Source organism: Thamnophis sirtalis, unplaced genomic scaffold (assembly GCF_051295495.1).
Source record: "Thamnophis sirtalis isolate CommonGarterSnake01/CBP01778 unplaced genomic scaffold, rThaSir2_p1.2 scaffold_9, whole genome shotgun sequence".
Taxonomy (NCBI): Eukaryota; Metazoa; Chordata; class Lepidosauria; order Squamata; family Natricidae; genus Thamnophis; species Thamnophis sirtalis.
Genome location: NW_028261389.1, coordinates 17,184,222 through 17,211,437, shown reverse-complemented (window position 1 = coordinate 17,211,437; position 27,216 = coordinate 17,184,222). Strand labels below are relative to the sequence as shown.

The 27,216-nt window shown below is 43.2% G+C and overlaps 1 protein-coding gene across 7 annotated transcripts in view; it reads left to right on the top strand.

Annotated features, from left to right (window-relative positions):
* The window catches only part of IQSEC3 (IQ motif and Sec7 domain ArfGEF 3), a 255,338-nt gene extending 232,630 nt beyond the window's left edge, over positions 1–22,708 (top strand). Inside the window, exons 10-15 of one of the 7 annotated variants that reach the window (XM_087722944.1) lie at positions 2,286–2,385; positions 10,350–10,556; positions 14,554–14,646; positions 16,275–16,318; positions 16,402–16,481; positions 19,734–19,817. In XM_087722944.1, the coding sequence (XP_087579070.1) occupies positions 2,286–2,385; positions 10,350–10,556; positions 14,554–14,646; positions 16,275–16,318; positions 16,402–16,476 (519 nt within the window). In that variant the 3' untranslated portion in view covers positions 16,477–16,481; positions 19,734–19,817. Of the gene's footprint in view, positions 1–2,285; positions 2,386–10,349; positions 10,557–10,871; positions 10,897–14,553; positions 14,648–16,274; positions 16,319–16,401; positions 16,482–19,716 lie in introns of those variants that run through there. The other 6 variants (XM_087722946.1, XM_087722943.1, XM_087722942.1 and 3 more) reach the window with 6 other exon arrangements.
* The last annotated feature ends 4,508 nt before the right edge of the window (positions 22,709–27,216 follow it).

Below are 27,216 nucleotides of genomic sequence, written 5' to 3'. Positions count from 1 at the left end.
TACAACAGCAGTAGTGGTGGGATCCTACCGGTTTAACAACCAGTATGGTAATCATGTGTTTCGCTGCGTGTGCGTGCACAGTTTTACCAAAACTTGCCTTCCACGTTACTTCTTGAGGAGTAACACAGCTGAGGCATGGCAGTCTGCTCTGGTGTGCTAATCAGCTGAAAGGATATAGGTACCGTATTTTTCGGACTATAGGACGCACCTTTTTCCCCCCCAAAAAAGAGGGTGAAAATCTGGGTATGTCTTATATACTGAATACAGCATTTTTGGCCTCTCGGAACTCCACCCCTGCGCATCCCGTTCTTTGCAAATAAGAACGTGCAGAGGATTTGGGAAAAGTGCTCCTGGGCACTGGGGAGGGCAAAATCAAGCAAAAAATGGCCTGGTTTTGCTCGTTTTTGCCCCCCCCCCCAGACCCCAGGAGCACTCTACAAGCCTTGCAAAACTTATGCATGTCCTGTTTTTTGCAAAACACAGACCTGTGAAAAACGGGCCGTTTTTTGCTCATTTTTGCCCCTTCAGCCCCTAGGAGCACTTTGCAGGCCTCTCAAACTCTCTGCATGCTCTGTTTTTCATGAAAAATGAGGCATGCAGAGGGTTTGGGAGGCCTGGAGAGTGCAAAAACGTTTTTTAAAAAAATTATCTCTTCAAAATCTTGGTGCGTCTTATACTCCAGTGCGTCTTATAGTCCAAAAAACCAGGTAAGTAAAGCACAAGGGCGGGCAGGCCAACCTGATCATCGGAGTGAACTGGTTCACTCTCAACTGATTGTCAGAGCTACCGGTTCACCCAAACCGGTCCGAACTGGCTGAATACCACCCCTGAATGCCAGCTGTTAATCAAGCCAGAGAAACCCAGGAAAGCAAAATATTACCTTTTGCTCATGCATTGCTCCTTGTATCCTCCAAAGTGTAAAGAAAGAGTGAGTGGATCAAGTCCTGAAAATACCAATTTTTACTGCCAAACTGGGTGGCTTCAGTGGCCTGAAAGGGACTGCAGAGGATGCACCCTTGTTTCATGAAAGAGGAATGCAGGGAAACTGCTAAGCAAAATATCCGAGTAATTGACAAGTGTGATTTGACAGGAGTCCCTCTGGAGGAGATAATAGAAATCTACTCTTCAGCATGGTTTTCACTCACTTCTCTACTCTCAGTCACAAGACTGTAAGCTAAACAATTTCTTCCAGGCAAGATGAACATAAAGCTGTTGTGCAATTTGCATCTGTGTGAATGTTTGAGGTTTTTTTTAAAAAAAGAACTTATATCTATGACATAACCCAGGCAGAAGGAAGGATAAGGGGATTGACTCTTGAACTCCCAGATTGCAATCCTTCTCCACATGGATTGTCCTATTTTCCATCACCCCCAACACTTTGCCTGACACTTACATTGGAAGGAACTCTTCCAATTCACATCCTCCTTCCAGTGCAAGGAGCTGATAGGGGATTAGTGGTGATGTGATATAGCTTGAAAAACACAATTAGCCAAAAGAGTACCAGCCCCTTCTCATAGCAGGACTCCTAACCAGATTAGTCCCGTGCAATTCCAATGTCTTTATTTCTAGATTTTAAAAAATGCACGCAGATTGCTTGCACTACAACAGGGGTGTCCATCCTAGGCAATTTTAAGACTGTGGACTTCAGCTCCCAGAATTCTGGTAGAAGGTACAAAGTCTTGGAGTTGAAGTCCATCAGTCTTAAAGTTGCCTAGGTGTGGACAGCCCTGTGCTACAACAAGGGGTATGAAGGGTGACACATCTAAATAATTTAGACTAGGGGTGTGCAATGTAAAGCCCAGGAGTTTCATTGATCTTAGATTTGGATGTGCAACCCAATGTCCCTTCAGATTTTATCATCAAACTAAAGGCCCAATCAGAATTGATGGACTGTGTTGATTCATTTAGACCCAGCATGTGATAATACTTAGCTGATCTGGCTGATCTTCACAATCTAAGTAGGATCAGACCTGGTTATTGCTTGGACTGGATCCCGCAAGGCATGTTTTTCAGCTTTACTCTTTTCTTTCATCATGCCCCATCTTTTTGGGGTATGTCCCCTCACACCACTCATAACCCCATTGGGATCTCATTCTGATGACCATACTGTAGTTGAATGGTATTATTTGGACCTTAAACCTTCCTGTTTTCTTTTGCTGATCTTTCTGAAAGACTTTCTGTCTTTGTCTGTCTGTCTGTCTGTCTCTGTGTGTGTGTGTGTGTGTGTGTGTGTGTGTGTGTGTCTTTGTATCTCTCTTTCTCTCTTCATCTGTGTCCTTTAACAGATTCTCAAGCTTTGCCCCAAGAAGAAAAGCTCTTCAACCTACACATTTTGCAAGTCAGTCGGCCTCTTAGGAATGCAGTTCCATCTGTTTGAGAATGAATGTAAGTTTATCACAGTCTACTTGGCTCTCTGCCTGATGACACTGGAGGGGATAAATGCGCCGTCTTTCATGGGTTATGGAAAGAGGCTCATTCAAGAGGAAGAGCAAAAGTAGTGTTCTGGTTATGATGAATGTTAGCATTTAGAATCTGAACTGGGGAGCCCCCCCCCCGGTGTTAATTCAAACTGAGCCATGGTGACTTTGGGCCACTCCTTCTCTCCAGTCCAATCGAATACATAGAGTTGTTGATGGATAAACAATAAGAGAAGGGAGTGTAGCATATACTACGTTACGTTCCTAGGGAAACATGAGAGACAAATGTCTATGGAGATTCTCAGTCATCCAGGTCATGGTTGTCCCAAAGATGCTTTTTTCAAAAGGCAACTGGACTTTCTGGTTTTTCTTTGAAGACGTTTCACTTCTTATCCAAGAAGCTTTTTCAGCTCTCAACTCCTCAGAACTGAAGAAGCTTCTTGGATGAGAAGCGAAACGTCTTCAAAGAAAAAACAAGACAGGCTAGTTGCCTCTTGAAAAAAAGCACCTTTGGGATGAGATACAAATGAATGAATCAAAAATGCTTGGAGAAAAGTTGGTTTGTCTACCTCAGAGTCTTGACTGGTTAAACTCCCTTAAACCATGATTCCAACTCAGGCAGTCCTCAACCTACGACCACAACTGAACCCCAAATTCATGTTGCTAAGTGAAACAGAAGTTAGGTGAATTTTGCCCCATTCCACCACCTTTCTTGCCACTGTGGTTAAGTGAATCCCTGCAGCTCTTAAAGTAGTAACATGGTTGTTAAGTGAATCTGCTCCCCCATTGAGGTTGCTTGTCAGAAGGTCGCAAAAGGGGTTCGCAGGACCCCAGAACACTGGAACTGTTATAAACAGGACTCAGTTGTCAATCATCTGAATTTTGATCCTGAGACAATGGGGAGGCAGCAATGTTCGTAAGGGTTAAAAATGGTCATAAGTCACTTTTTCCAGTGCCGTTGTAACTTTGAACCGTCACTAAATGAACTCTTGCGAGTCGAGGGGCTACTTGTACTTCCATAATTCCATACCATATAAATTCATTCAATTTGACAAGAAAAAAAAAACAAACCCCACCCCAAACAGACAAAGCTTTGTAAAATCATATAATAACTTAAATAAAAATCTTCAGTAGACCTAAAGAGACATACAGTGCAGTGGTGAAATTCAATATTTTTTTACTACCGGTTCTGTGGGCGTGGTTTTGTGGGTGTGGCAGGGGAAGGATATTGCAAAATCTCCATTCCCACTCCGCTCTGTTGGGCCAGCGAGAGGTGGTATTTGCCTGTTCGGCGAAGTACTCAAAATTTCCGCTACCGATTCTCCAGAACCTGTCAGAACCTGCTGAATTTCACCCCTGTTACAGCGGCTGTGGAATTCTGAATGGCTGGGTGAGATGAAAAGGTAAACCAGGAGAATATTCAGAAAAGAAAGCATGCCTGACAATATTTTGTTGGAAGCCTCAGTTATAGGCTTAAATCAGGGGTGTCAAACTCAAGGCCCAGGGGCCGGATCCAGCCTGTGGGGTGCTTAGATCTGGCCTGAGCGGACACCCAGGAAACAATGAAGGAGTAGCCCGTGGTGACTCTGCCAAAGAAAACTGAGCTCAGGAGGGCCATCACAGCGGAAAATGGAGCTTGCAATAGCCACGTGTGGCTCTCCTGAGCTCCGTTTTTGCTGGCAGAGGGTTGCCGGAGGCCATCACAGCCGAAAATGGAGCTCGTGAGCCCATTTTTGCTGGCTGAGCACTCAGGCCACCACAGGCCCCCCAGACACGAGTGATATCAAGCTGACCACCCTGGCCACGGCCACCCGGGCCCCCAGAGGTCAAACACTGATGCAGCTCTCAATGAAATCGAGTTTGACACCCTAAATGAACAACAAACAGAAATGAAGAATCATCGGACAATCATAGAATCCTAGGGCTGGAAAGGAATTTAGAGATCATATAATCCAAGCCCAGGGCAGGAATCTGCCGACCCTCCCAGACAAATAGCCTCCACACTTTTGGTTGAAAGACTCCGGGGAAGACTCTGAAAAGTAGGCTGTTCTCCTTCTGTACTTAATAACACTCACAACCAAATTTCAGCTTCTTTCATGTTTGGAAAAAAATCTAAACCCCTGGATCATTTATCACTGTCTTCTTTTTCAATATTTTTGGCCAATCTAATCTCAATCTAACCCAGAGATTTCCCCATCCAGGTAACCTGGTAAGAATGTCCTACACTATATATATATATTTTCCTCGGTTCCTTTAAAAACAAAATCTTCCGCAGTTTGACTGTGTCTTGTTTTGTATTTCCAGTTTTATATGGAGCTCTCTGATTGATTTCAGGATTGTTGCATAAGTGGCTTTGCCTTTATTTATTTGTTTTTCTCTGCATAAATTAACATATGCAAGCCACTGTGTATTGCAAACTAGAAATGCACAAAGAACAGAAGGCTGTGACTGAGGCGTATGAAAACATGATGGAGTTGGACACTGCGATGTACATGGGGACACGCTCAAATTCTGCATGAAGTGAAAGCTGACTGCCTTCATGTTTTCAAACAATGCAGAGCTATAGGAGTCAAAATGCCTGTGTCTAGTATCTTATGTACTGCCTGCGCGGTGGAATGTGAACCTGGAGAATCGGTGGAGAAAAATTTTGGCAATCCAGAGATTTCCCATGGAAGCAGTAGAAAATCTCATCAGAGGGAGGCGCTGATTAAGAGATTGCACAGTCCTGAGTTAGATGGAAGAGTAGCGAAGTTGTTCAGGATAGCCACACCCTAGAATCCCTCCGGATATGGCAATAGCAATAGCATTTAGACTTATATACTGCTTCACAGTGCTTTACAGCTCTTTCTAAGTGGTTTAGAGCAGTGGTTCCCAAACTTGGCAACTTTAAGACTTGTGGACTTCAACTTCCAGAATTCTCCAGCCAGCTCTTCTGGGAATTGAAGTCCACAAGTCTTAAAGTTGCCAAGTTTGGGAACCACTGGTTTAGAGAATCAGCATGTTGCCCCCCAACAATCTGGGTCATTTCACCAACCTCAGGAGGATGGAAGGCTGAGTCAATCTTGAACTACTAAGGATCGAACTGCTGGCAGTGAGCTGAATTAGTCTGCAATACCTCATTCCAGCCACTGCGCCACTGTGGCTCCTGTTTTATCTAGAAGGTTGTGGCTTTAGTGTGCTCTGATTCTATCATTACGTTTAAGCAAATAAAGGATTGGACTCGATCGGATTTTGTGGAGTTGTCTTTGGGTTTGACCCTGCCAATATGTGATTTTCTCTGAAACTGGTTGAGCTTGGAACTTGCATATAGAATTCTCTATTCCTTGTTAGGAAAGCAATGAGGAGAAGACTACATTTAGATCAAGCCAAGAGAGATCCTCTGATAATAGCAATAGCACGTAGACTTATATACTGCTTCACGTGCTTTACAGCCCTCTCTAAGCAGTTTGCAGAGTCAGCCTATTGATCCCAACAATCTGGTTCCACCTGGGAAGGATGAAAGGCTGAGTCAACCTTGAGCCTGGAGAGATTCGATCTGCCAAACTGCTAGCACCCAGTTATCAGCAAAAGTAGCTGATCTATTTAAAAAAGCCATGCTGTTATAAATAATGGAGAAATACAGGCGATGCTTGTATGATGCTTGCACTGAAGGGAGCCAAGGTGGTGCAGTGATTAGAGTGGAACCCTGCAGGCTGCTTGAGCTGACTGCTAGCTGCAGTTCAGCAGTTCAAATCTCATCAGGCTCAAGGTTGACTCATCCTTCCATCCTTCTGAAGTGGGCAAAATGAGGTCCCAGATTGTTCGGGGCAATAGGTTGACTCTGTAAACCGCTTAGAGAGGGCTATAAAGCACTATGAAGCAGTATATCAGTCTAAGTGCTGTTGCTATTTTGAACCATGGGATTCTCATTATGCTTTTATTGGAATCCATAAAGTGTAGGGAGAAGATGGAATGTATTTTGCATTTTTGTCTATGTATGTCAATTACACTTTTTGAATGAATACAGGGCTCAGCCTTCCATCCTTCCGAGGTGGGTCAAATGAGGACCCAGGATTGTTGGGGGGCAATAGGCTGACTCTGCAAACCATTTAGAGAGGGCTGTAAAAGCACTATGAAGAGGTATATAAGTCTAAGTGATATTGCTATATTACAGTAATGAAAAGACTGCAAGCAAACAATGAAAAGTCAGAGAGCACCAAGGACTCCACAACTTCATCTCTTCTGTTATGGGCTTACATTATAGTAGTGGAACCTCCTTTCCTAATACTGCTACCCTGATGGAAGTACGTACACGCACGCACGCACGTGCACACACACACACACACACACACACACACAGACACACACACACTCCTTCTTCACACACTTGCATAACCCCACACCGCACAGCTCCCGTTTCTAATGAAAAAGACATCCAGGTTCCAAACATAGAACTCCGTGTCAGGTCTTATTTGATTCTTACAGCGAACAGCAGAAAGCAGTGAAAGAATAAGAGTCGCAAGAATTACTGTGTTTTTCGGAGTATTTTCCCTCAGAAAAGAGGGTGAAAATCTGGGTGCATCTTATACACTGAATATAGCATTTTTTGCCTCCCGAAACCCCGCCCGCTTCACCAAAATGGCTGTGCAGAGCCTTTAGGACGCTTCCAGAGTGCTTCCGTGGTTTGGGGAGGGCATAAATGAATGAAAAACGGGCTGTTTTTTACTCGTTTTTGTACCCCCCCAGACCTCAGGAGCACTCTATAAGCCTCCTAAAGGCTATGCATGCCCCTTTTTAAAATGAAAAACGGGCTGTTTTGGAGAGGTCTGCAGAGCGCAAAAACTTTTTTTATTTGCCTCTTCAAATGGTGCGTCTTATACTCCGGTGTGTCTTATACTCCGAAAAATACGGTCGTTTACTGCACAGTGACATCCCCCAAGTCTTGAAATGGAGGGCCAATCATGGCCTATGATTCTTGAACTTGATGACCCGAATGAGGTAATCTGAAATCACAGGACGTGCAAGACGTCCGGAACAAAAGCTGTTTCTCAGAAGTCGTTTGGCATAAACGAGGCCAAATCTGTCTCTGTGTATTAGGCTAAGTGCAGAAAAAAGTTCTGCAAGGCAACATTTCCTTTCTTCTCCTTAAATCTCATTGTATACTTACCGCAAAGTGTCTTGTTACAGACACAAGCCCCCTGCCTTCACCAAAATCCAAATCGGTTCTTTGTTCTCTGCTATTTATAGAAGATCCTTAAATCCTTGATTTTTTTTAAAAAAACGGGAATCTAATGTACCCATTAAATGTACTTACGATCATACTAACTGGAGGATCACCAGTGACTCTGGAGGATGATAAGACAACTTGCCTTAATCTTGGACAAATGAATTATCTAGCATTGTTTACTCTGGCAATGGCTTTTTTTTCCAGGTCACAGCAGAGATATCGCCTAGTACGTGCCTTTCTATCTAGAAAACGACAGGGAATATCTTGCAAGGAGACAATAGAAATAACAGACTGGATTTTTTTTAAAAAAACTAGTTGCAACAACATAACATATTAAAATGGGTTCCACCACAAAACCGCGTTCGACTAAAGGGCGCTCGACGAAACCGCGTAGCTGACATCATCACAGCGCAACAACACCGCGGAGAAAAAAGCACGCTGTAAACGCTAAACCTAAAATTAACCCCTAAACCTAAACCTAACCCCCCTAAACCTAATCCTAAACCTAACCCTAACCCTAACCCTTAACCTAACCCTAACCCTAAACCTAACCCTTAACCTAACCCTAAACCTAATCCTAACCCTTAACCTAACCCTAAACCTAACCCTAAACCTAACCCTAAACTTAACCCTAAACCTAACCCTTACCTTAACTGGAATCGGCTTGCTTTCAAAGCGCTATTTAAAGCGCCCTTCTTTCTCCACGCTCACTGTTGTCGCCCTGTTGATGACGTCAGCGACACGGTTTAATTGGGCGCGCTTTAGTCGAGCGCGGTTTTGTCGTGCCACGATTAAAATGGGATCACTTTAAGTGATTATGATTATGTTCGCCTTTCAAGGTAGACCAGACTAGGAAACTAAAGTTGTTAATTGTTGTGGCCAGTCGACTGCCGGCCCCTCCAGCAGCCGAATCAAATGAGGAGGAGGCGTGGGAGTCAGGGTCAGCATCAAGGCAACCTGAGAGCTCCCAGGAGGAAGAGGGAATGCAGCTGGCAGAGAGAGAGAGACAGAAGCGGAACCTGGGCCATCCATCAGCCCTCAGATGGAGAGTCAACAGCCCCAAGGTCTGGAGGGGGCTGATGAGGAAAAGGAGGAACAGCTGGGTCTAGTGCATGATGTGCAGAAGGCAGAGGAGAGGAGAGCAGTGGAAATCTATGGGCTGATCCTTGGAACGGAAGAGCCACCGCTGCTAACAAAGGCCCATCCTAGCTCTGGGGATAAAAGGCAGGGGGCGGAGATGAAGAGATGTGGCAGACAACTATTCATCTTCCTGCCGGACAGACTTGTTAGCCTGCTGTGTGTGTTTGTGTGTGTGTGTGTGTGAGAAACTTTTTGCCAGGGCTGCTGGCGCTCCTAATAAAGGGAACATTTGTTTAACTACAGAGGGTTCGTCATATTGGTTAGAGCATAAATGCTAATATTGTACAGGCAGCTCTTGACTTCCAACCGCTCCTTTGGCAACTGTTATAGAATTCCAGTGGAAACTGGAAAAAAGTGACTTATGGCCGCTCCTCACACTTACGATGGTTGCAGCATCCCCGTTGTCACATGATCAAAATTTGAGCACGTGGAAACTGGCATGTGTGTATGAGGGTTGCAACATCGCGGGGGCCATGCGATTGTCATCTGCAACCGTCCCAGCTGGCTTCCCACAAGCTAAGTCAAGGGGGAAGCCAGATTCACTTACTGATCATGTGAGTCACTTAACATCTGCAGTGATTCACTTAACAACCATGGCAAAAAGGTCGCAAAATCAGGCATGTCTCACTTAACAACTGCCTTGCTTAGCAACAGAAATTCTGGCCCAAAGTACCCTAAATCGAGGACTACTTTTACTATAGGATTACTGTAACAGATCTTAAGGAGCCTGAATACGCTTCCCCCCTCCTTCCTGTTACCATTGGTGGAACTATTGAGCATCACGTCTGACATGCTTTCCCAAATTAGATTTCTGCTCTACACTCGGATTTCATTGATCTGACCATTTCCTTGGATGTGGCTCCTTCTCCTATTCCTCAAGATTGTTCCTACTACTTTATAATGCCTTGCTAAGGCCACACTGGGAATACTGCATCCAGTTTTGGTTGCCATAACATAAAATAGATGTTTAGACTCTAGAAAGAGTGCACAGATGAGCAACAAAGATGATTAGGGGACTGGAGGCTAAAACATATGAAGAATGGTTACTGGAATTGGGTGTGCCTAGTTTGATTAAAAGAAGGACCATGGGTGATATGATAGCAGTGTTCCAATATCTCAGTGGATGCCCCCAAGAAGAGGGAGTCAAGCTCTTCTCCAAAGCACCTGAGGGCAGGACAAGAAGCAATGGGTGGAAACTAATCAAGGAGAGAAGCAAATTAGAACTAAGGAGAAATTTCCTGACAGTTAGAACAATTAATCAGTGGAACAGCTTTCCTCCAGAAGTTGTTAATGCCCCAACACTGCAAGTTTTTAAAAAAAGATTGGATAATCATTTGTCTGAAGTGGTGTAGGGTTTCCTGCCTAAGCAGGGGGTTGGACTAGAAGACCTCCAAGATCCCTTCCAACTCTGTTATTCTATTCTAAGATGCTCATTGCATGTGATGGTGATGATGAAGGAGGATTTATTATTGGCCATTCACTCCAGTCAACTTTCTAATCCCTCCCAGACATATGTTTTTTTAAAAAATATATGAAGTCAATACTAATATTTTCAGAGGTTTTTTTTCCCCTCTCCTTTTTCATAGACTATCCCTATGGTATCACTTTGGTGATTCCAGTTTCAGGCTCAGAGAAGAAACAGGTGCTTCATTTCTGTGCCCTAAATGCTGAAGAAATGCAAAAGTTTGTGGAAGACCTCAAAGAATCAATAGCTGAGGTGATGGAGCTAGAACAGATTCGAATTGAATGTAAGACTCCCAGCGTGTTCCAGACTCCATGCAGTCATTCTGTCTGTATGTACATATGTCCGTGTCTTCTGTATTTTTTATGCTTATCATTGATAGAGACGCCATTTCAGATTTTTTTAAAAAAATGGGCTGGGGGAAACATTTCCAGGAAGGCAGAAATATCATTGTTTTAAATTGTATTCATTCAACTGCAGACATGCATGATTTAAGAGTGTTCGTTATAATTTCTAAGCCTCTTTTCTCTCCTCTCTCTTCTCTCTCCTCTCTCTTCTCTCCTCTCTTCTTACTTCTCTCCTTTCTCCTTTTTCCTCTCTCCTTTCTCTCTCCTTTCTCTCTCTTTTCTCTTCATAATAAATATAGGAACATAGGAACATTATTATCTGGGGTAATCGCTTTCCCCACTATAAACAAAAAAGTTATTACGAGTTACTGAATCCACATCCCAAGTTCAAACTTTCGTCTAAGCTATTATTAATTTTAGCTGTGGTTTATACACAGTGCTAAGTTGTAAATCACCATTTACGAATCACAGTGGTTGAATTCAAACACCATGTTAAAAGAGAATCCACCCTTATTATGAACTTATGTGATATACAAGCAAATGTAAGGTACTGAATCATTGAGCTTGTCAGAGATTCAATGTTCCTATGTTCCTATCAATAATTGCACAGGGAACCAGTAAACAAATTACTCCCTTGGTTCTGGAAATGGGTAAGATGGATAAGAAAATAATGAGAATATTTGAAAACAAATGTACACTGGATTAGTTCATATGAGTCCAGTATGCCCACACAATAACATCCAGGGCTTATGTGTATCAGAAAAACCTGGCATCATTTTTGGAATGCTATATGGATTATGTGCTCCTAATGGGACTGCTAATTAATTGCTTGGCTGCACAATCCTGCAAGTTCCTCTTCTTTCATTACTTACTGAATAATACTTCCCCTCACATACAAAAAAATATCCCTTCTCCATTTACTGTTGTATCCATTCAGTTGAAGAGCTCTCTAGCTACGGCTACAGTGATTCATCGTGGGGTAAAGCTAAATTTGCAGAATCAAAATTCATCATGGAAACAGATATTTGCAAATTCAGGGAAGTAGCCCTTCTGGGTTTGTCATTCCCTGCTTTTTGGCTCAAGGAGCACACACCAAATCCAGGGGAAGAAATATGTGTCATTGCCCTGATTGGGGGAATTTTACCCAATCTACCCACCCATTTGTGAGATCTTAGCCTAAAATGTAGATAGTTTTCCTAGAATTCTTGATGTTTTGTCAAAGCATAAGTAGAGGCGGCCCAAACTTTCATTTGTGTTTGTGTGTGTGCACCCACACGTACATGCACTCGGGTGGTATATTTTTCTATCTTTCCCAACTGGGTGTTTTCTCACTGTGGTAGACTATAGCTTCCTCCTACCTAGCCGCTGTGTCAGAAGATGCCTGCTAGCACCTTTTCCAACCACCAAATTTTAATAAAACCTTTCATGAGATGGAGCTCACTTCAACAGATGCCCGGAGTGGCTGGGCTGATGGAGAATTTAAATTGTGGGGGAGGAGAAGAAGGGAGGGGAAGACAGATTGGTTATGCAGATGCATGTTATAAATACTCCTGTCAATTAACAATTGTACTAAAAAAAATCTATTGTGTTTGTGGAGGCCTTCTGAGATGGCTTGAAATCTATTGTTGGATGTGAGTCCAACAGTATCTTCCCCCAGTGGTGTTGTTAAAGTTTTATTTTTTTCCCAAAAGGGCTCGTTTAAATTCTGTAATGAATTATCCTGGGAGACTGAAATGCTCTGATATTGCTTTGTCCTTGTCTTGAGAGCTGATGTCAAACTTGTGTCCATTAATTCTTTTGCACAAAGTTTGTCTGAGAGGTACTGAATCCAGAGGGACATTGCTGGCAGAGGATGGCATATATCACACTGGAGGAAGAGCAAGGGAAGGGCACCTTTAACCTTGTAGGTGAAGAGTTTTGGAGCCTGTGATACCAGTGCTGTTGAAATGAATATGGGGCCAAACATCTGCTTCCCATCTTAATAACATTTTCTCCTTGTGTCTGAATACTGAGGAGAATCTGCTTCAGGTTGGATGGCTTATATGCAAGTCTGGAACTGCTACACCAGAGTTCCCCAACTTTTTCAGCTTTGCGGACCGGCTAGGGGGGGAGAATGTATGGTTCTGTATGAGTGGTGGGCAAGTGCATGTAGCTCCATTGGCGCAAGCACCAAGCATGCACACCCTCTGCTCGCTGTCAGGGTTCCAAGTAATGAATCCATAGCAAGACAGACTCCGAGGCAGGTAGATTCCTCAAAGAATACTTTTATTGGAATGATCATATTGGCACATAGCTGGTGAAAACCAACTCTGAAGGTTCCTGCAGTTTTCACATAATTAAAAGTAAACGTTTTTATACTTTTTCAAAACACACAGTCACATGGTCCAATCGCGGTGCTGGCTGGCCACTAGGTGGCATCATTCCAGCTTCCTCTGACCAGGTGTGAGAATGTCCTTGGTTCCCAAGAGAAAGTATGTTGTTTTGGCTACAGATTCCCCTCTATCTCAATTCCACCCTCCCTGTCCCTCAGCTCCAGTGTGGCAACGCTGAAGTGATGAAAATGGCTTCAATCAGGTCAGCTTCAGGGTTGACACGCGTGTAAGTGGAGGTGTGCATGCACATATGCATGCTCGCACGCTACTTCCGCATCCCAGTTCCACAAGGCTCAAGGCATGGTAGTGGACTATGGCTCAAGGGTACTACACACTTCCTGAAAAAGCTGTCCAGCATTGGTTGTAATTTACCAGTATAAATAATGTTGTTTACCAATAATCTGTTTGAGTGACTTGAGCTATGACAACCACTGGAATTCTGTTCTGTTTTTGTGATCTATCATTTAACAGAACTGGGAATTGATCTGGCTCTGTTGATTTCTCTGTTGATCTAGGTGAGTGGGTTTCAGTCTCCTGAATGGCTGGCTTAATTTCATCGAACAAGCATCTCTTATCCAATGAATTAGAACAAATACAATTATAGCTCAGAGATGATAGCTAGAGATGATAGATTTAAGAGTGTGTGGTGGGTAGAAACCTGAAACATTTCAGCACACAGAGGTAATCTGTAGGCTTCATGTGTAATGTGATGTTCTGTATCTCCATTCTGCATTGTTGCTAGGACATCAAGGAAATGGACTTGTTCTTCAAGGGCACTGCTGCTAAAGTTGCTAGTGAGCTGGAAGTTATTGAAAGCTTTGATAACATTTGATGAGCATTTTTTTTCATAGGTCCATGTAGTCAAAATATCATCAGTGAATCTCAAGTAAAGGAGAGGTTTCAGGAGGCGAGGACTGAGGAAGCATTATTCTAGATTGGGATGGAGAATTTGGCATCCGACTTGAGTGTTCATGCTGTGATGCTCATCTGCAAGTCTATGTTGTTGCCAAAGTTTAAGGAGTCAAGGGTGAAGACCAGGTCATACAATGGTACTTATAATCCAGAGGTGGGTTGCTCCTGGTTCGGCCTGGATTGGGCGAACTGGTAGTAGCGGTAACAGCGGGATGCTCCGCCCACCTGCCCAGATGCTTCTGTGCATGCGCAGAAGCATTGCGCGCATGCACCCGAATCAGTAGTAAAAAAATTGGCAACCCATCACTGTTAGAATCTGCCTCTCATCTGCCCTGCATTTCCATAACCACCCTTCTTCCCTTCTTTCTTCTACTTCTCTCAACCCAATTTAAAACCTACATGAGTTTAGCCACTTTGTGCATTAGATGAAGTGAGCTGCAGCTCAGGAAAACTTATGGCTTTTAATAAAATAGGTACGACAGAAAAGTGCTTCCAGATTCCTCCTGATTATTTGCCACCGTAGACTAACATGACTCTCCTCCTACAATATCTAGCAAACATGATTGCTCTTTTTTTCTTTGTCACGTCCCTCTGTTTTTATTGCTCTGTTTTCTTTTGTTTTCATCTTTTCTTTTTCTTTCTCTCCATTATATATCTGTACCTTCCTCCTCTTTCCCCCATTCCCATGTCTTCTTAGGGGAGCTGGAGAAACAGCATGGGGCAAAGAATCTTTCCTTAAAAACCAATGGGGCTCAGATGGAAATGCAATTCAAGCAAGGATCTCCAGCAGGTTAGAATTTTCCCGGGTTCTTCACTTCCTACCTAGTACAACAGTCAGCCCTTCTTTGCTCACCTCATAACAACAAGGAAGAGAATAGAGAAAGGAAAGACAAAGCAACTTTCAGCAATAACGTAACAGATCTTATCCTTGAAATGTCCCCAAGCTGATGTCATTTCAAAATAACTATGATTCTCAAAGAACCAATTCCATATGCCATGCCGTTCCCCCACAATTGGGGATTTTCCAGATCAGAATTAAAAGCTTATCATCTCACCTTTTAGTTACCTGTTAATCGGAGGGGGGAACCACACCTGCAGAGCTCGTGCTGATTTCTATGAATAGAATTGAGTTAATAGCCAATAGAAGCTCATTCTTTGAGCTATCAAGACATTTGAGAGTGTACATCTGATTTCATAATGCTGATGTTCCCCAAACTAGGTCATCCCTGAGAAGGGGAGAAGCAAAAAGGATAAACTTTATAGTAAACCAGGTGGACTGGTTTGTAGTAAAGGACTTTTCACCAGTCTGGAAGTGTTACCATATAGTCAAGAGCCAAGGTGGCGCAGTGGTTAAATGCAGCACTGCAGGCTACTGCTAGATCAGCAGGTCAGCGGTTCAAATCCCACCGGCTCAGGGTTGACTCAGCCTTCCATCCTTCCGAGGTGGGTAAAATGAGGACCCAGATTGTTGGGGGCAATATGCTGACTCTCTGTAAACCGCTTAGAGAGGCCTGAAAGGCCTATGAAGCGGTATATAAGTCTACTGCTATTGCTATTGCTATTGCTATTAAATTATAGATCTAGGCAGGATATATGAAGACATCGGTTTTAGGCTAAAAAAAATGAAGGTTCTTAAACAGATTCCGTAATCATTCAATCGTTCTTTTTGGAAAGGCAGAATAGGGAAATTATACTATCTTTACCAAACCATAGTTGGAGAAGGAGAGCTGAAAGTTAAATTAGTATATACCCAGTTGATCTATATCCTGGATAAGTCAGTACTCAACATATTTTATTTTCTCTCCCTCAAAATTATCTTTTCAGTTCCCGGAAGCAATTTCCCTTTTAAAATTTGACTAGGAAAGGAAGGATAGAATCAGTACATATGGGATCAGGCCTAAGTGAACCAATATTGGTTAAAATGATAGACTGAGAGTGGAGAAACCCAGGTTGAACTCAACCTCCCATCTTGGAAGCTCACAAAATGACTAGCTACTAAGTAGTTAGTTACTCGATCGTAGTTCAACGTATCTCACAGGGGTTCTGTGATAGGACACAAGTGGAGGTGGAAAGTTTGGGTATGAGCTCCAAATAAATAAGAAAATGGTGGTAAGTAGAAGACGACACCTCTGTCAGGGATGTCATGAGGTTGATGTGACACAGCCAATAACTGAAGGCGAATTATTTTATCATTGCATTTTTGTTGCCAGGAAAGTGAACTTGTGGGTTTTTCTGCCTAGGGTGCCAAAAATATCTGACTTGACTTGACTATGATGTAGATTGATGGAAGATGGGCAGGGAGTGAAGCTTAGCAAGCCTAAAAAGTCTGGCCCAGTGTAGAATACCAACAGTTGTCCTAACTTATGGCGCAAAGAGTAGGTTGCACCACTGAAGGAAAGTCCTCTTTTATTTTCAAAGGCAAAAAAGATTTAGGAGAAAAAGGCCCGGAGAACACAGTGGAGGTAAGTAGAATGTGCAGCTGTGGAGGTAAGTAATTCTCCCCCAGTCCAGCCCTTCTTACATTCTCTGTTGTTTCTTTTCTCAGGTTTTAATCAATGCCTCCCCTGCCAGACTGACAATTTTACCAATTTCCAGAGATACAATAAAAAGTTACTGCTAGGACGGGTAATACAACTTTCAAATCCAGATTAAACTTCAAAGCATTTTTTTTTTCAAGCCGTTTCTCTAATTGTTAACACATCCTTCATGGAGCCAGCGGCCGAACTCTGGAAACTAACCTGCTCCTTCCTCATCCCCACCCAGCACCCTTTCAGGAGAAATCAGAGACAGAGCCGAGATGAATCCCACTGGCAGCTCAATATCAGGGCAGAATCTCCCCGATCCTCACTGCTCACCTGATCTTTCCCTCATAGCTCTTCTGCCCAAGAAACTGATGCCACGTTGGTGGCAGGCTGGGCAAGATTCACCGGGGTGGGGCTGTGTTCTGATCGAGGCTTCCCAAGAGCATGAAACAAACTCCCGGTCCCAACAAAAACCTCTCTTTTATTAATTTATTGTGAATTCTACTCATTCACAGCCGGCAAAGTCTTTCAAAGGAGGATTTACAGTCACAGACCTTATCTGGCTTGGAGATCTGACAGGCCGATATCTGCAGAACTTGGCAAGGCGTCTCGGAGAGTCACGAACCAATTAAGCGAACTAATTGCCTCCTGCAAATTCCATTCCCCCTCCTCTTTTATTTCCTCTGGGAGGGGGCTATTCATAATCTGGCCTTACTCCCAAGTCGACCCCTGTTCTTTAGTTATTCCCTTCATCTGGCAACTCTGCACATGCACACACTGGGAGCAGGCTCCAGCTGTTTGTCTGCCTCACTGACTCTGAAGGCAACTGATGGCTGGCTTACGGCTCTGGCTCCCCTCTCTGCCTCCGACACAGAGGCCTCATCAGAGCTTTCCCCAGACTCCATGTTCCTCCCCAACCGCCTCACTGTCCGAATCTGCTGCCAGCTGCGCTGGCCACTGGCAGGCCACAACAGGTTGGAAGATTAGACCAGATCTTCCCCATCCTGGGAAGGATTGCTAGGCAATATGGTTTTGTTATTCCATATATGGAAATGGATCTCCACAGTAAGATCCCTTCCAAGGGCTCCCATTCACTCTCCAAAGACTCATTCAGCAGCGTCTCCCTCTCTCTCGAGATGCCACAACTACCTCTCAGGGCAGGGAATCCATTTATCCACCGACCTCTTAACCGACACCAAGCTCCATCACCTTATAATCAGTTGGTTTGGGCCTTATTATCCAAGTTCTGCCCTTCAGCTTTCTCTTCTGCAGCCTTTGAGAAAACAGCCCCCCTGGGTATACTTGTTGCTCCTCCTAATGTGCTTCATAAAAACTAACTCATTACTCTGTCAGCATGGCTACTAATGCCCTACAGGAACAGGCATCTACATTTTGAGTCACAGAACAGACACTTCTTCGTGGAGAAATCTTCACTTCAGGATCCCAAGGGTTCATGAAGCTTTATCCTCCTTGGGATTCCAGAATTAGACAGATAGGGCACCCTACCTGCCAGTGCTCCTCCCCAAAAGGGACCTCCTTCTCCAACTCCTTGTCGGCCCTTACTCTCCCAAGTCTACTGGGTAGCCGTGCTTCTTTGAAACTCTTTTCTCTTCACTTTTATCTGTAGGCTCCCTAGATTCCTTCCACAGGGAACTCCAGTCCATCTTAGTTGCTGTTTGCAAACGGAACTTGAGGGATTCCTTGGGGTTCTTCTCACTTCAAGAGACTTCAAGCTTTCTTCCTTCCCTTCCCCTCCCTGGCAGGAACAAGCATCTCCATTTTCTCTGAGATTTACCTGATCTGCTGCCATTTCATCAGATTTCTTTTCTTTTTTAAACCATTGTGCAAACTTGGATGGATACCTTTTTTTTTTTTCCTTTTCCTTTTGGGGGCCAGATTTTTTTTTTAAAAAAAATAAAACATTTCCTTTCACTTGCCAATCATTGAGTGGATCAGAGCGAGCTGCGAGTTTGCTGAAAGATGTTAGATTTGTGCTTGGTTTATTATTATTTTTTTTACCCCCTTTCCCTTTTTAATTTTCTCCTTTTGTAAACAGAGTAGTGAGTCATGCGTGCCACTTCCCTGCTCAGAAAGACACGAGCCAGGAAGAGCTCAAGTCTTTCCTTGAATGCCAGCAAATCTCATCTCCTGCCCGCTCCTCCTCCCCACAGAGATGTACAACCTCAATTATTCTTCCTTCTTTCTGCCTTGTTAGCCTATGGACTGCAAGATGATGTAAGAGTTTCTGAGCACGCCAGTCATAAAGCGCAGCTCATCTGAAAATACGCCTGCATTAAGCAGAATTTGCAAAGAACTTTATTCCCAGTTGCTTTTCTTCCAAGCAAAAGACAAATAGGGGCATTAAAACAAAAATAAATCTAAAAAGCGAACATTTACCGTATATACTCAAGTATAAGCCGAGTTTTTCAGCCCACTTTTTGGGCTGAAAAAAGCCGCCTCGGCTTATACTCGAGTCAGTGAAAAATTTGCCCGAAATGGAGGAGAAAAAGGGGCGGGGCCATGCCGCTGGGTGACGCTCGTGAATGGCCCGGCGCCCCTGTGAGTTTCCCCTCCCTCTGTGTCAGTTTGCCGTGCAGCGCGCACCGCACCATCCCCCCTCCTCACGTTCTAATGTAATGCAGGGCTGTCTTACGATTCCCCTTCCTCCCCCTCCTGCCGCTCTGCAACGATGTCCCACCTTCTCCTTGTTATGGCAGGCAGCCACATAACGATGTCCCAGACCTAGTTTACTGTTTTTCTTTGAAATAAATATTCAAAAACATTATTGGTATCTATTTTTATTTTTGAAATGTACCGGTAGCTGCTGCATTTCCCACCCTAGGCTTATACTTGAGTCAATAACTTTTCCAGTTTTTTGTGGTAAAATTAGGTGCCTCGGCTTATATTCGGGCCGGCCTATACTTGAGTATATACGGTAAAACTCATGAGTAACAAGATAGTTTTTTTTTTGATTGCATGAAAGGCGGTGGGCTCATGCCTCCAGCGTATAATACGTGAAGCTTATGTCTTTCATCCCACTTGTTCTGGGTGCCCCATGTATTGACTCCATCTGGATGGTTGAGGTTGTGCTATCTGTGGATATAGCATTACTGCCTTCGCTGGGATGAGGCTCAAGGAGGAAGCCTGGGGAAGATGTGCCTGTGGGAGTGGGGTGGGAATGAGGGGTGGGAGATTTTGGAGCAACGCTTAAGCTGGGCTATGGCTGTTGGAGAGGAACCTGGCGGTGGGGGGTTGGGGGGTTGAAGGGTAGCCAGCAGAAGCAGCTGGGAAAAAATGTCTTGTAACATTTAATGCTTCTTTGACTGTTTCTAAACTAGGTGTCAATTCACAACAGGCTTCAAACGTACCAGCACAACTCTCTCCCGGGGCTCGAGAGTGGAGTGGAGCCCAGCACACTTCCTAATGTGGCGCGGGAAAGGCTGGAGGCAGCATTGGCGCCCTCTTACCCTGCCTCGGCGGGGACTCTTGTACAGTGTCAGCAGATTGTCAAAGTTATAGTCTTGGACAAGCCTTGCCTTGCTCGAATGGAGCCGGCCCTCAACCAGACTTTGACGCGCTACGTGTCCTCCGATTCCTGCAACTCTACGCCCTTGCACTGTCGAGGCAGCGGGCTCCAAGGGACCCCGGTGAAAATCATCCATCAGCCCCCGCTTCCACCTCCGCCGCCGCCCTACAACCACCCGCACCAAACCTGCCCCCCCAGTTCCTTGCTTCACAGACGCAGATGCTCCAACGGCTCACGGAGTCTAGTGTAGCAGCCCTACCAGCAGTAGCCAATCAGCACAGACCTAGCCTGGGACTCTCTTTTTTTCTGTCTTCAGAAAAAAAATATCTAGTTTGTAATTTATTTTTTAGTAAAATGAGAGAGAGAGTGTGCGCATGGGGAGGAAGAGGAAGAAAGAAGAGGAAGAAAGAAGAGGAAGAAGAAAAAGAAGAAGAGGAGGAGGAGGAGGAGGAGAAGGAGGAGGAGGAGGAGGAGGAGAGATTGTGATAAAAACACACAAAATCCTTAGTTCTTTTATTACCTCTTCTAAACTGATTCTATTTTGAAGGAGCCCTATGTAGAAACTGAGAGCTTCAGAAGATTTTTCCTTTGCAGCCTCTTCCCCATTCTGTTCCAAACACATTTTCTGTCCTCTCTGCACTCCATCCTACTTCTGAGAGCTTCATTGCCTTCCCCTTTCTTCTGCTATTTTCACTTGCCCTCCTGTCTCCTACTCCTTACCTTTTCCGATAGGACCTTTTCTCACCAATACTGAATTTCGTATGTTTCTGACCAAAACAGACCTATCTATTGGGGGTGCTGGTATTGACTTTCCTAGCCCGTTTTGTTGAGGTTGAAGAACTGTAGCTGCTGTTATCAACGCTGTTGCCTCATCACCGCAGCTTGCTAAGTTGGAGCTGAAAATCTGTGCCACTCACCGTGCTTTCTTCTTCACACTGTCTTCACCAGCGGAATGGAAGAGGAAGCGGAAGATGGCGGACGCTCCATCTTCCACCCCCACCCTGCTGCTAAACACAAATCCAGACTCATTTTTGGACAAGAAAAAAAAGTTTTCATTGTAATGAGAGAGAGCTTTGTAAATACACACCTTGATAGCTGAATGTGGGTGGATCCTGCCTCACCTGTTGGTGGAAATTGGAGGAAAAGACAGAGAGGCATGGCCACTTTCTGAAAGTATTGGACAATATGAAAGGCTCTTCAGATTTTTATTGAATTATTTTATACCCTGCTTTTCAGTCTGCTCCAGATTTTTAAAAAGTCATTTGATTCTGAAAGAAGGGGGTAATTTCAGCTTTGAAACACCCTGTTTTAGCCCCCCAGTCAAGATTAATGTTTTCTTCATGTAAGGCAGAGGTGGGGAATGATGGCCTCTTTATGACTTGTGGATGGCAACTACCAGAAATCCTGAGCCAGCATTGCTGACTCATGAATTCTCAGAATTGAAGTCCACAAGTCACAAAAAGGTCATTGTTCCCCACCCCTGATGTATGGTAAGAAAATGCACCTTAAGTTATAATATAGGCTAAAGATTGCATTTTTTTAAGTTGATGGGCAGAAGTGAAATGTTGAAAACATGTGGTGGGTGTTCTTAAAAAAAAAGCTGATGGAAGGAATTTCAAATCAATCCATCAATTTTACTTCGTACACCAGCACAAAACCAATAACACAATAATTACACTAAATCATGTCATCTTGATAGAATAAAATAAGGCAAAGATAAAATTATTTTGGTAAAATTACTGAGCAAAGGTATTAAAACTTAAAAGAATCCTATAAATTTTGCAATTTTACAATGAATAGTCTAAATTCTATAAATAACCAGGACAGATAATTATAAAGGGCCATAAATGATACCATAAAACATTACGAGAATGTAGAGCTATGCTAATTTATATTAAGTCTGATACCTGCTGAAGCTCTGCTAGGATTAATCGGGATTAACACTATTATGCTCCAAGCAATAATAACAAAGAAATCACAAAATAAAACATAAAATGATATGCTTATATTTAAAAAGAAAAGAAGGGGAAATGGGGAAAGAAGGGGGAGAGAAGGAAAGACCAAAAAAAAAGAAGTATATATTGAGTTATGGAAGTCTAGTTAATCACCTCACCTGGAGGAGATGTTTATGTTTAATGGTAGCTCTGACCAAAACTGGACTGTATTGTCTAAAATTCTTGCTACCTGGTCAGCTAGGGAGAGACTGAGGTAACCAACCACTGGCCTGTCCAGGTATTATGTTATAAATGGAGAAATATACATTTCTCATAGATGTCTATGAAAAAAAGACAATACATGTCCCACAGTTTCAATTTCCCATTCGCTGCAAGAATAAAGGCACAGCCCTTTTGATACGTTAAAGATAATTCAGAACCTTCCTTCAAAAGAATGGAGGGGAGCGAGTAAAAAGCTCTTTTGGTGTTTTGAGGGACAATATTGTAGAGGTAAAAATGCAGGAGCAACACTTTCTTGTGCGTTCAATGAAATCATATGATGGGGCCTGACTAAAATTGTTTTACAGGGCCATGTATCTGGTGCATAGCTTGAAAGATGCTTTGGCCCGATCAAATCCCACTGGAATCAATACATTGGTGAAAAATCCACAATGGATTAGGGTGGCACCAAGCAATTTTTACCAAGAAGTCTGGAAAGTCAAAGAAGCCAGACAAACTGGGTTGAACATTATTTTGAACCAGTAACTAACAGGCGTAAGTGTTAAGTGTTAGCTTCAGTCCAAAGAGTTGAGTTAGGAACACAACAAGGAAACCAAAACAGATTCCTTAGGAAGATTGATTGTTCTAAAGGTTTTATGCATATATTTGGAAGCTGTAGGACAGTGGGGTCCTTGTTGCTCTCTGAGATGGGTTGTTAGACATTTTTCACTAGGTAAGTGGTGATGTTACCTACCGTATATACTCAAGTATAAGCCGAGTTTTTCAGCCCACTTTTTGGGCTGAAAAAAGCCGCCTCGGCTTATACTCGAGTCAATGAAAAATTTGCCCGAAATGGAGGAGAAAAAGGGGTGGGGCCATGCCGCTGGGTGACGCTCGTGAATGGCCCGGCGCCCTTGTGAGTTTCCCCTCCCTCTGTGACAGTTTGCCACGCAGCGCACACCGCACCATCCCCCCTCCTCACGTTCTAATGTAATGCAGGGCTGTCTTACGATTCCCCTTCCTCCCCCTTCTGCCGCTCTGCAACGATGTCCCACCTCCTCCTTGTTATGGCAAGCAGCCACATAGCGATGTCCCACCTCCTCTGGTACAGTGATCCAATGATAGGAATCACTGTGCCATGTGTCATAGGAGGCGGGACATCGCTCCCGTGGCTGCACGGGACATCATTACCGGTAGCTGCTGCATTTCCCACCCTAGGCTTATACTCGAGTCAATAACTTTTCCAGTTTTTTGTGGTAAAATTAGGTGCCTCGGCTTATATTCGGGTCGGCCTATACTCGAGTATATACGGGTAGTTCAGTAATGAAACATCTGCAAGAAAACAACCAAGCTCGGAGAGCACCAAAGACGTCACAGTTCAGCCTTGAGCTACAAATATTTTCTTCCATTAGCTGTGAGACAGTTGTGATATTAGTCCACCAGGTATAGAATTACCTCCTATTGTGTGAAAAAAAATATCATAATAAGGCAGCTTCACTTTTGACCTTTTAGGGATTGAATCAGAGACCTCCATGCTCTGGTTGCATGAAAAACATTTCTGAGGTATTTGAAGGCCTGAACTTGTCCATTATCATTCCCATGTAATTGCTACCTACCTGTGACTAGAAAGTTTCTTTGAAGGAGGCCATGTTTTTTGTTTTTACATAATTGACAATTCAGTTATTGTCTATGCAGTAGGGGACAATTGATTTTCGAGCTCTCCACCCACAAACTGAATGCCAGGAGAAAAGCCGTCCGTTAAAAAAAAAATACTAATTTACAGAATGCCCACTAGCTCCCCTACTATTAGATATTGGCTATTATCCTTGCTTACCTTTGCCAATTTTCACTTTTTCAACCTAAGCCTTTGGCATCTGTTGCCTATCCTTTGGATTTTTAAAAGAAAGCTATTTGTGCCACAAAGATACACATGGAAATAATGATTGAGTTTACAGTTTGATTCTTTACAACAGTGTTTCCCAAACTTGGCAACTTGAAGATGTCCGGACTTCAACTCCCAGAATTCCCCAGCCAGCAAATGCTGGCTGGGGAATTCTGGGAATTGAAGTCCGGACATCTTCAAGTTGCCAAGTTTGGGAAACACTGCTTTACAACATGCTAATTTTCCTTTTTAATTTTTTAAAAAGTGTACGAAGCTGGAAAACCTGTCAGATATTAACACGTTGATTGCCTTGGATGTCACACTAGGGAGAACTGCTTTTAGGGTTTCTCCTAAATTCCGAACATTCCATTTTGTGTCCATCTTGCATTCTGAGCTGTCAGTTACGTGTTTAAGGCAGTGTTTCTCAACCTTGGCAAGTGAAGATGGGTGGACTTCAACTCCCAGAATTCTCCAACCAGCATGCTGCCTGGGGAATTCTGGGACTTGAGGTCCATCCATCTTCAAGTTGCCCAGGTTGAGAAACACTGGTTTAGGGCAAGAGTCTCCAACCTTGGCTACTTTAAAACTTGTGGACTTCAACTCCCAGAATAGGAGTTGAAGTCCACAAGTCTTAAAGTAGGCAAGGTTTGAGACCCCTGGTTTAGGGCATAGTCCTGATTCAAAAAATGCCTAGGTTTACTTAAGGAGCGGGAAATGATTGGTTCCTATTCCAGTTGCTTCTGGTGTGCTTGATTTAGATTTATCAGCTTCACCTGCCTTAATATTTGCAACAGAAAGAAACGAAACCTTTGTGGAGATGATAGAGAAAAGAGGGATGTTAGCTAGCACCTCATCATTCAAACTATTTGCCTTGCTTTTCTGAGCTCGTAACAAATTGGATATATTGAGGTGAATGAAGAGGACATGGTCACAGTTAGCTAGCCATGTAAGTAGAGCTCATAAGGTCAGGTTGATTATGGCAAGCTGGGTGGGAAGCTCCAGAAAGATATGAAAGATTTCTAAGCTTCTTGGTCCTATCACTGATGCTGATCTGCATAATGATGTTAAATGAGGCCATTACCATATTTTATGGGGGGAAAAGTATTAGGGAGCAGCAGAATTAATTAAGAACTTTGTTCTTGGCCACTTCAGCTCCCTGTGAGATCTAAGAAGATAGACTTTGGTGTCTGGAAGGGGGAAAAAATTAAATCTTTGACTTGTTTGTTTGCTTATAAAGAAATGTGGAAAACAGCCGGTTTTCTTTTTTCCACATGAGACAGAAAGAAAAATGTTCACTGATGTTGAACCAACACTGAATTATCTTATGCTGATAAGCCCAGGGCCTTCTGGGGTATGGAAGTATCAGTCCTGTAGAGCAGTGGTTCCCAAACTTGGCAACTTTAAGACTTGTGGACTTCAACTCCCAGAATTCTCCAGCCAGGAGAATTCTGGGAGTTGAAGTCCACCAGTCTTAAAGTTGCCAAGTTTGGGAACCACTGCTGTAAAGCTTGGTCAAGTTCAATAACACTCAGATCCAGGCAGTTGGGAATTTTATTGTGCAATTGTTCTGCTTTGTTCATAAATGGTTCCAAGAGTCCTTTTCAATTTTACACCTCCTGCGTTTTCCATGTTGTCTTGTGGTAAGGCAAGACAAATCACACAATCTCTTCTAATTGAGAGCACTAGGACTTCCCCCTCGGGAAGTCCTTCTTCAAAAAGGCAACTGGATTGTCTTGTTACTGAAGAAGCTTCTTGGATGAGAAGTGAAATGTTTACAAAGGGAGGGAAAACAAGGAAGTCCAGTTGCCTTTTTGGAAAAGTACCTTTGGGACAACCATGACCTGGATGAATGAGACTCTCCATAAACATTTGCCCATCGGGAAATACAGTCTACCTCAGTTGATTGCTAACAGCATTTCTGTTACAGTAATTCTGTCACTCTGGGTTGGCATTTATTTCTCTAGGATTGTGGTGGAAACCGGAAAAACCTTAGAGATAAAGCAAATCGTGCAACACAAATATTTGACTTGAAGTTTCAATTTAAGTCAATTATACAATTTCAACATCTTAATCCGGAAGGATTCAGATCAGTTCTGAAGGATTTTGTGCATGTCCAAACATACCTTTTCCCAACTGCTCCCAAAGTTTCAAATATAATTAATTTGAGAATTCAAATCCAATTAGAGCTGATAGCATGCCTCATTATATTTTTACAATCGGTTTAAAATGACTGCCCAGATGACATCACCGTTGCATTCTGAATGAAATTCCATTTGTGGTTGGTTTTATTTATTTTTTTAAAAAATCAATCCCATTTGCCATCTGCTGAGCTTTGCGGTTTTTTTTTTTCATTGCTCTTCCACTCAGTCAATTTACCCTTTTGGTCATTAAAAGCTAGGCTTCTTGGAGAGCTAGATTTCATCACTTACTACCTTGAAGTGTTGTGACTGATTGAGAACAGAGACAAGGAAGAGATCAACAATGGGGACAACAAATTTCCTGCTAGCTCCAGGACGGATGGACAACACTACGACTTGGTAGTAGGGGAAGTTCCTTTGGAGACAAAGATGTTATTATTTCCACACAGTAAGTTATTTGCAACATGGGGGGGGGGGAGAAAGGGAGGTGTTTAAATAAATAAATTAGATTGCACTTGACACATGACACAAAGTGGAAGGAAAACATTAGCGGACTTGATGAAATGATTGCTTTTTCGATTAAATATTTAAGAGAATCTGTGGAATTCTTAGACAAGTAAGAGACCAAGGTGATTAATAATAGATTTGGGGTGATGTGAAAATATTCAACCGAAGGACTTTTAGCTGAAAGGTTGATCTCCTCACTCCACACACATAGTCTCACGCCATTCTGTTTTGCATCACCTCGAAAATGAAAAGTTTGGAGGGTCAAGAATGCTAAGATCAGGTATGAGCTTCTGCTCTCCAAACCCAGCCTGTGCCATTTTGATGAAGTCAGTAATTAACAGGGTTAAGCAAATGGCCTTGGTATTTTGGGAGAATCGTCAGAAAAAAATTCAGGCTCACCAAGGCGACCTTCATTTTAGAAAGATTCATTCTTGTGTGCTGCATTTGAATTCTTCCCACTTCTCTTGATTAAGTTGATACGTTCCCTGCCTATAGTTCCCCAAATTTATACATTTTTGAGATCTGAGAGGAGGAGATTAAAAAAAAAAATCAGTTGGAAATATTTGCAAAAGTCAAGAGCTATCTACATTTCATTCTAGTTTCAATAAAGGCTTCAGAGCACACTTAAATCA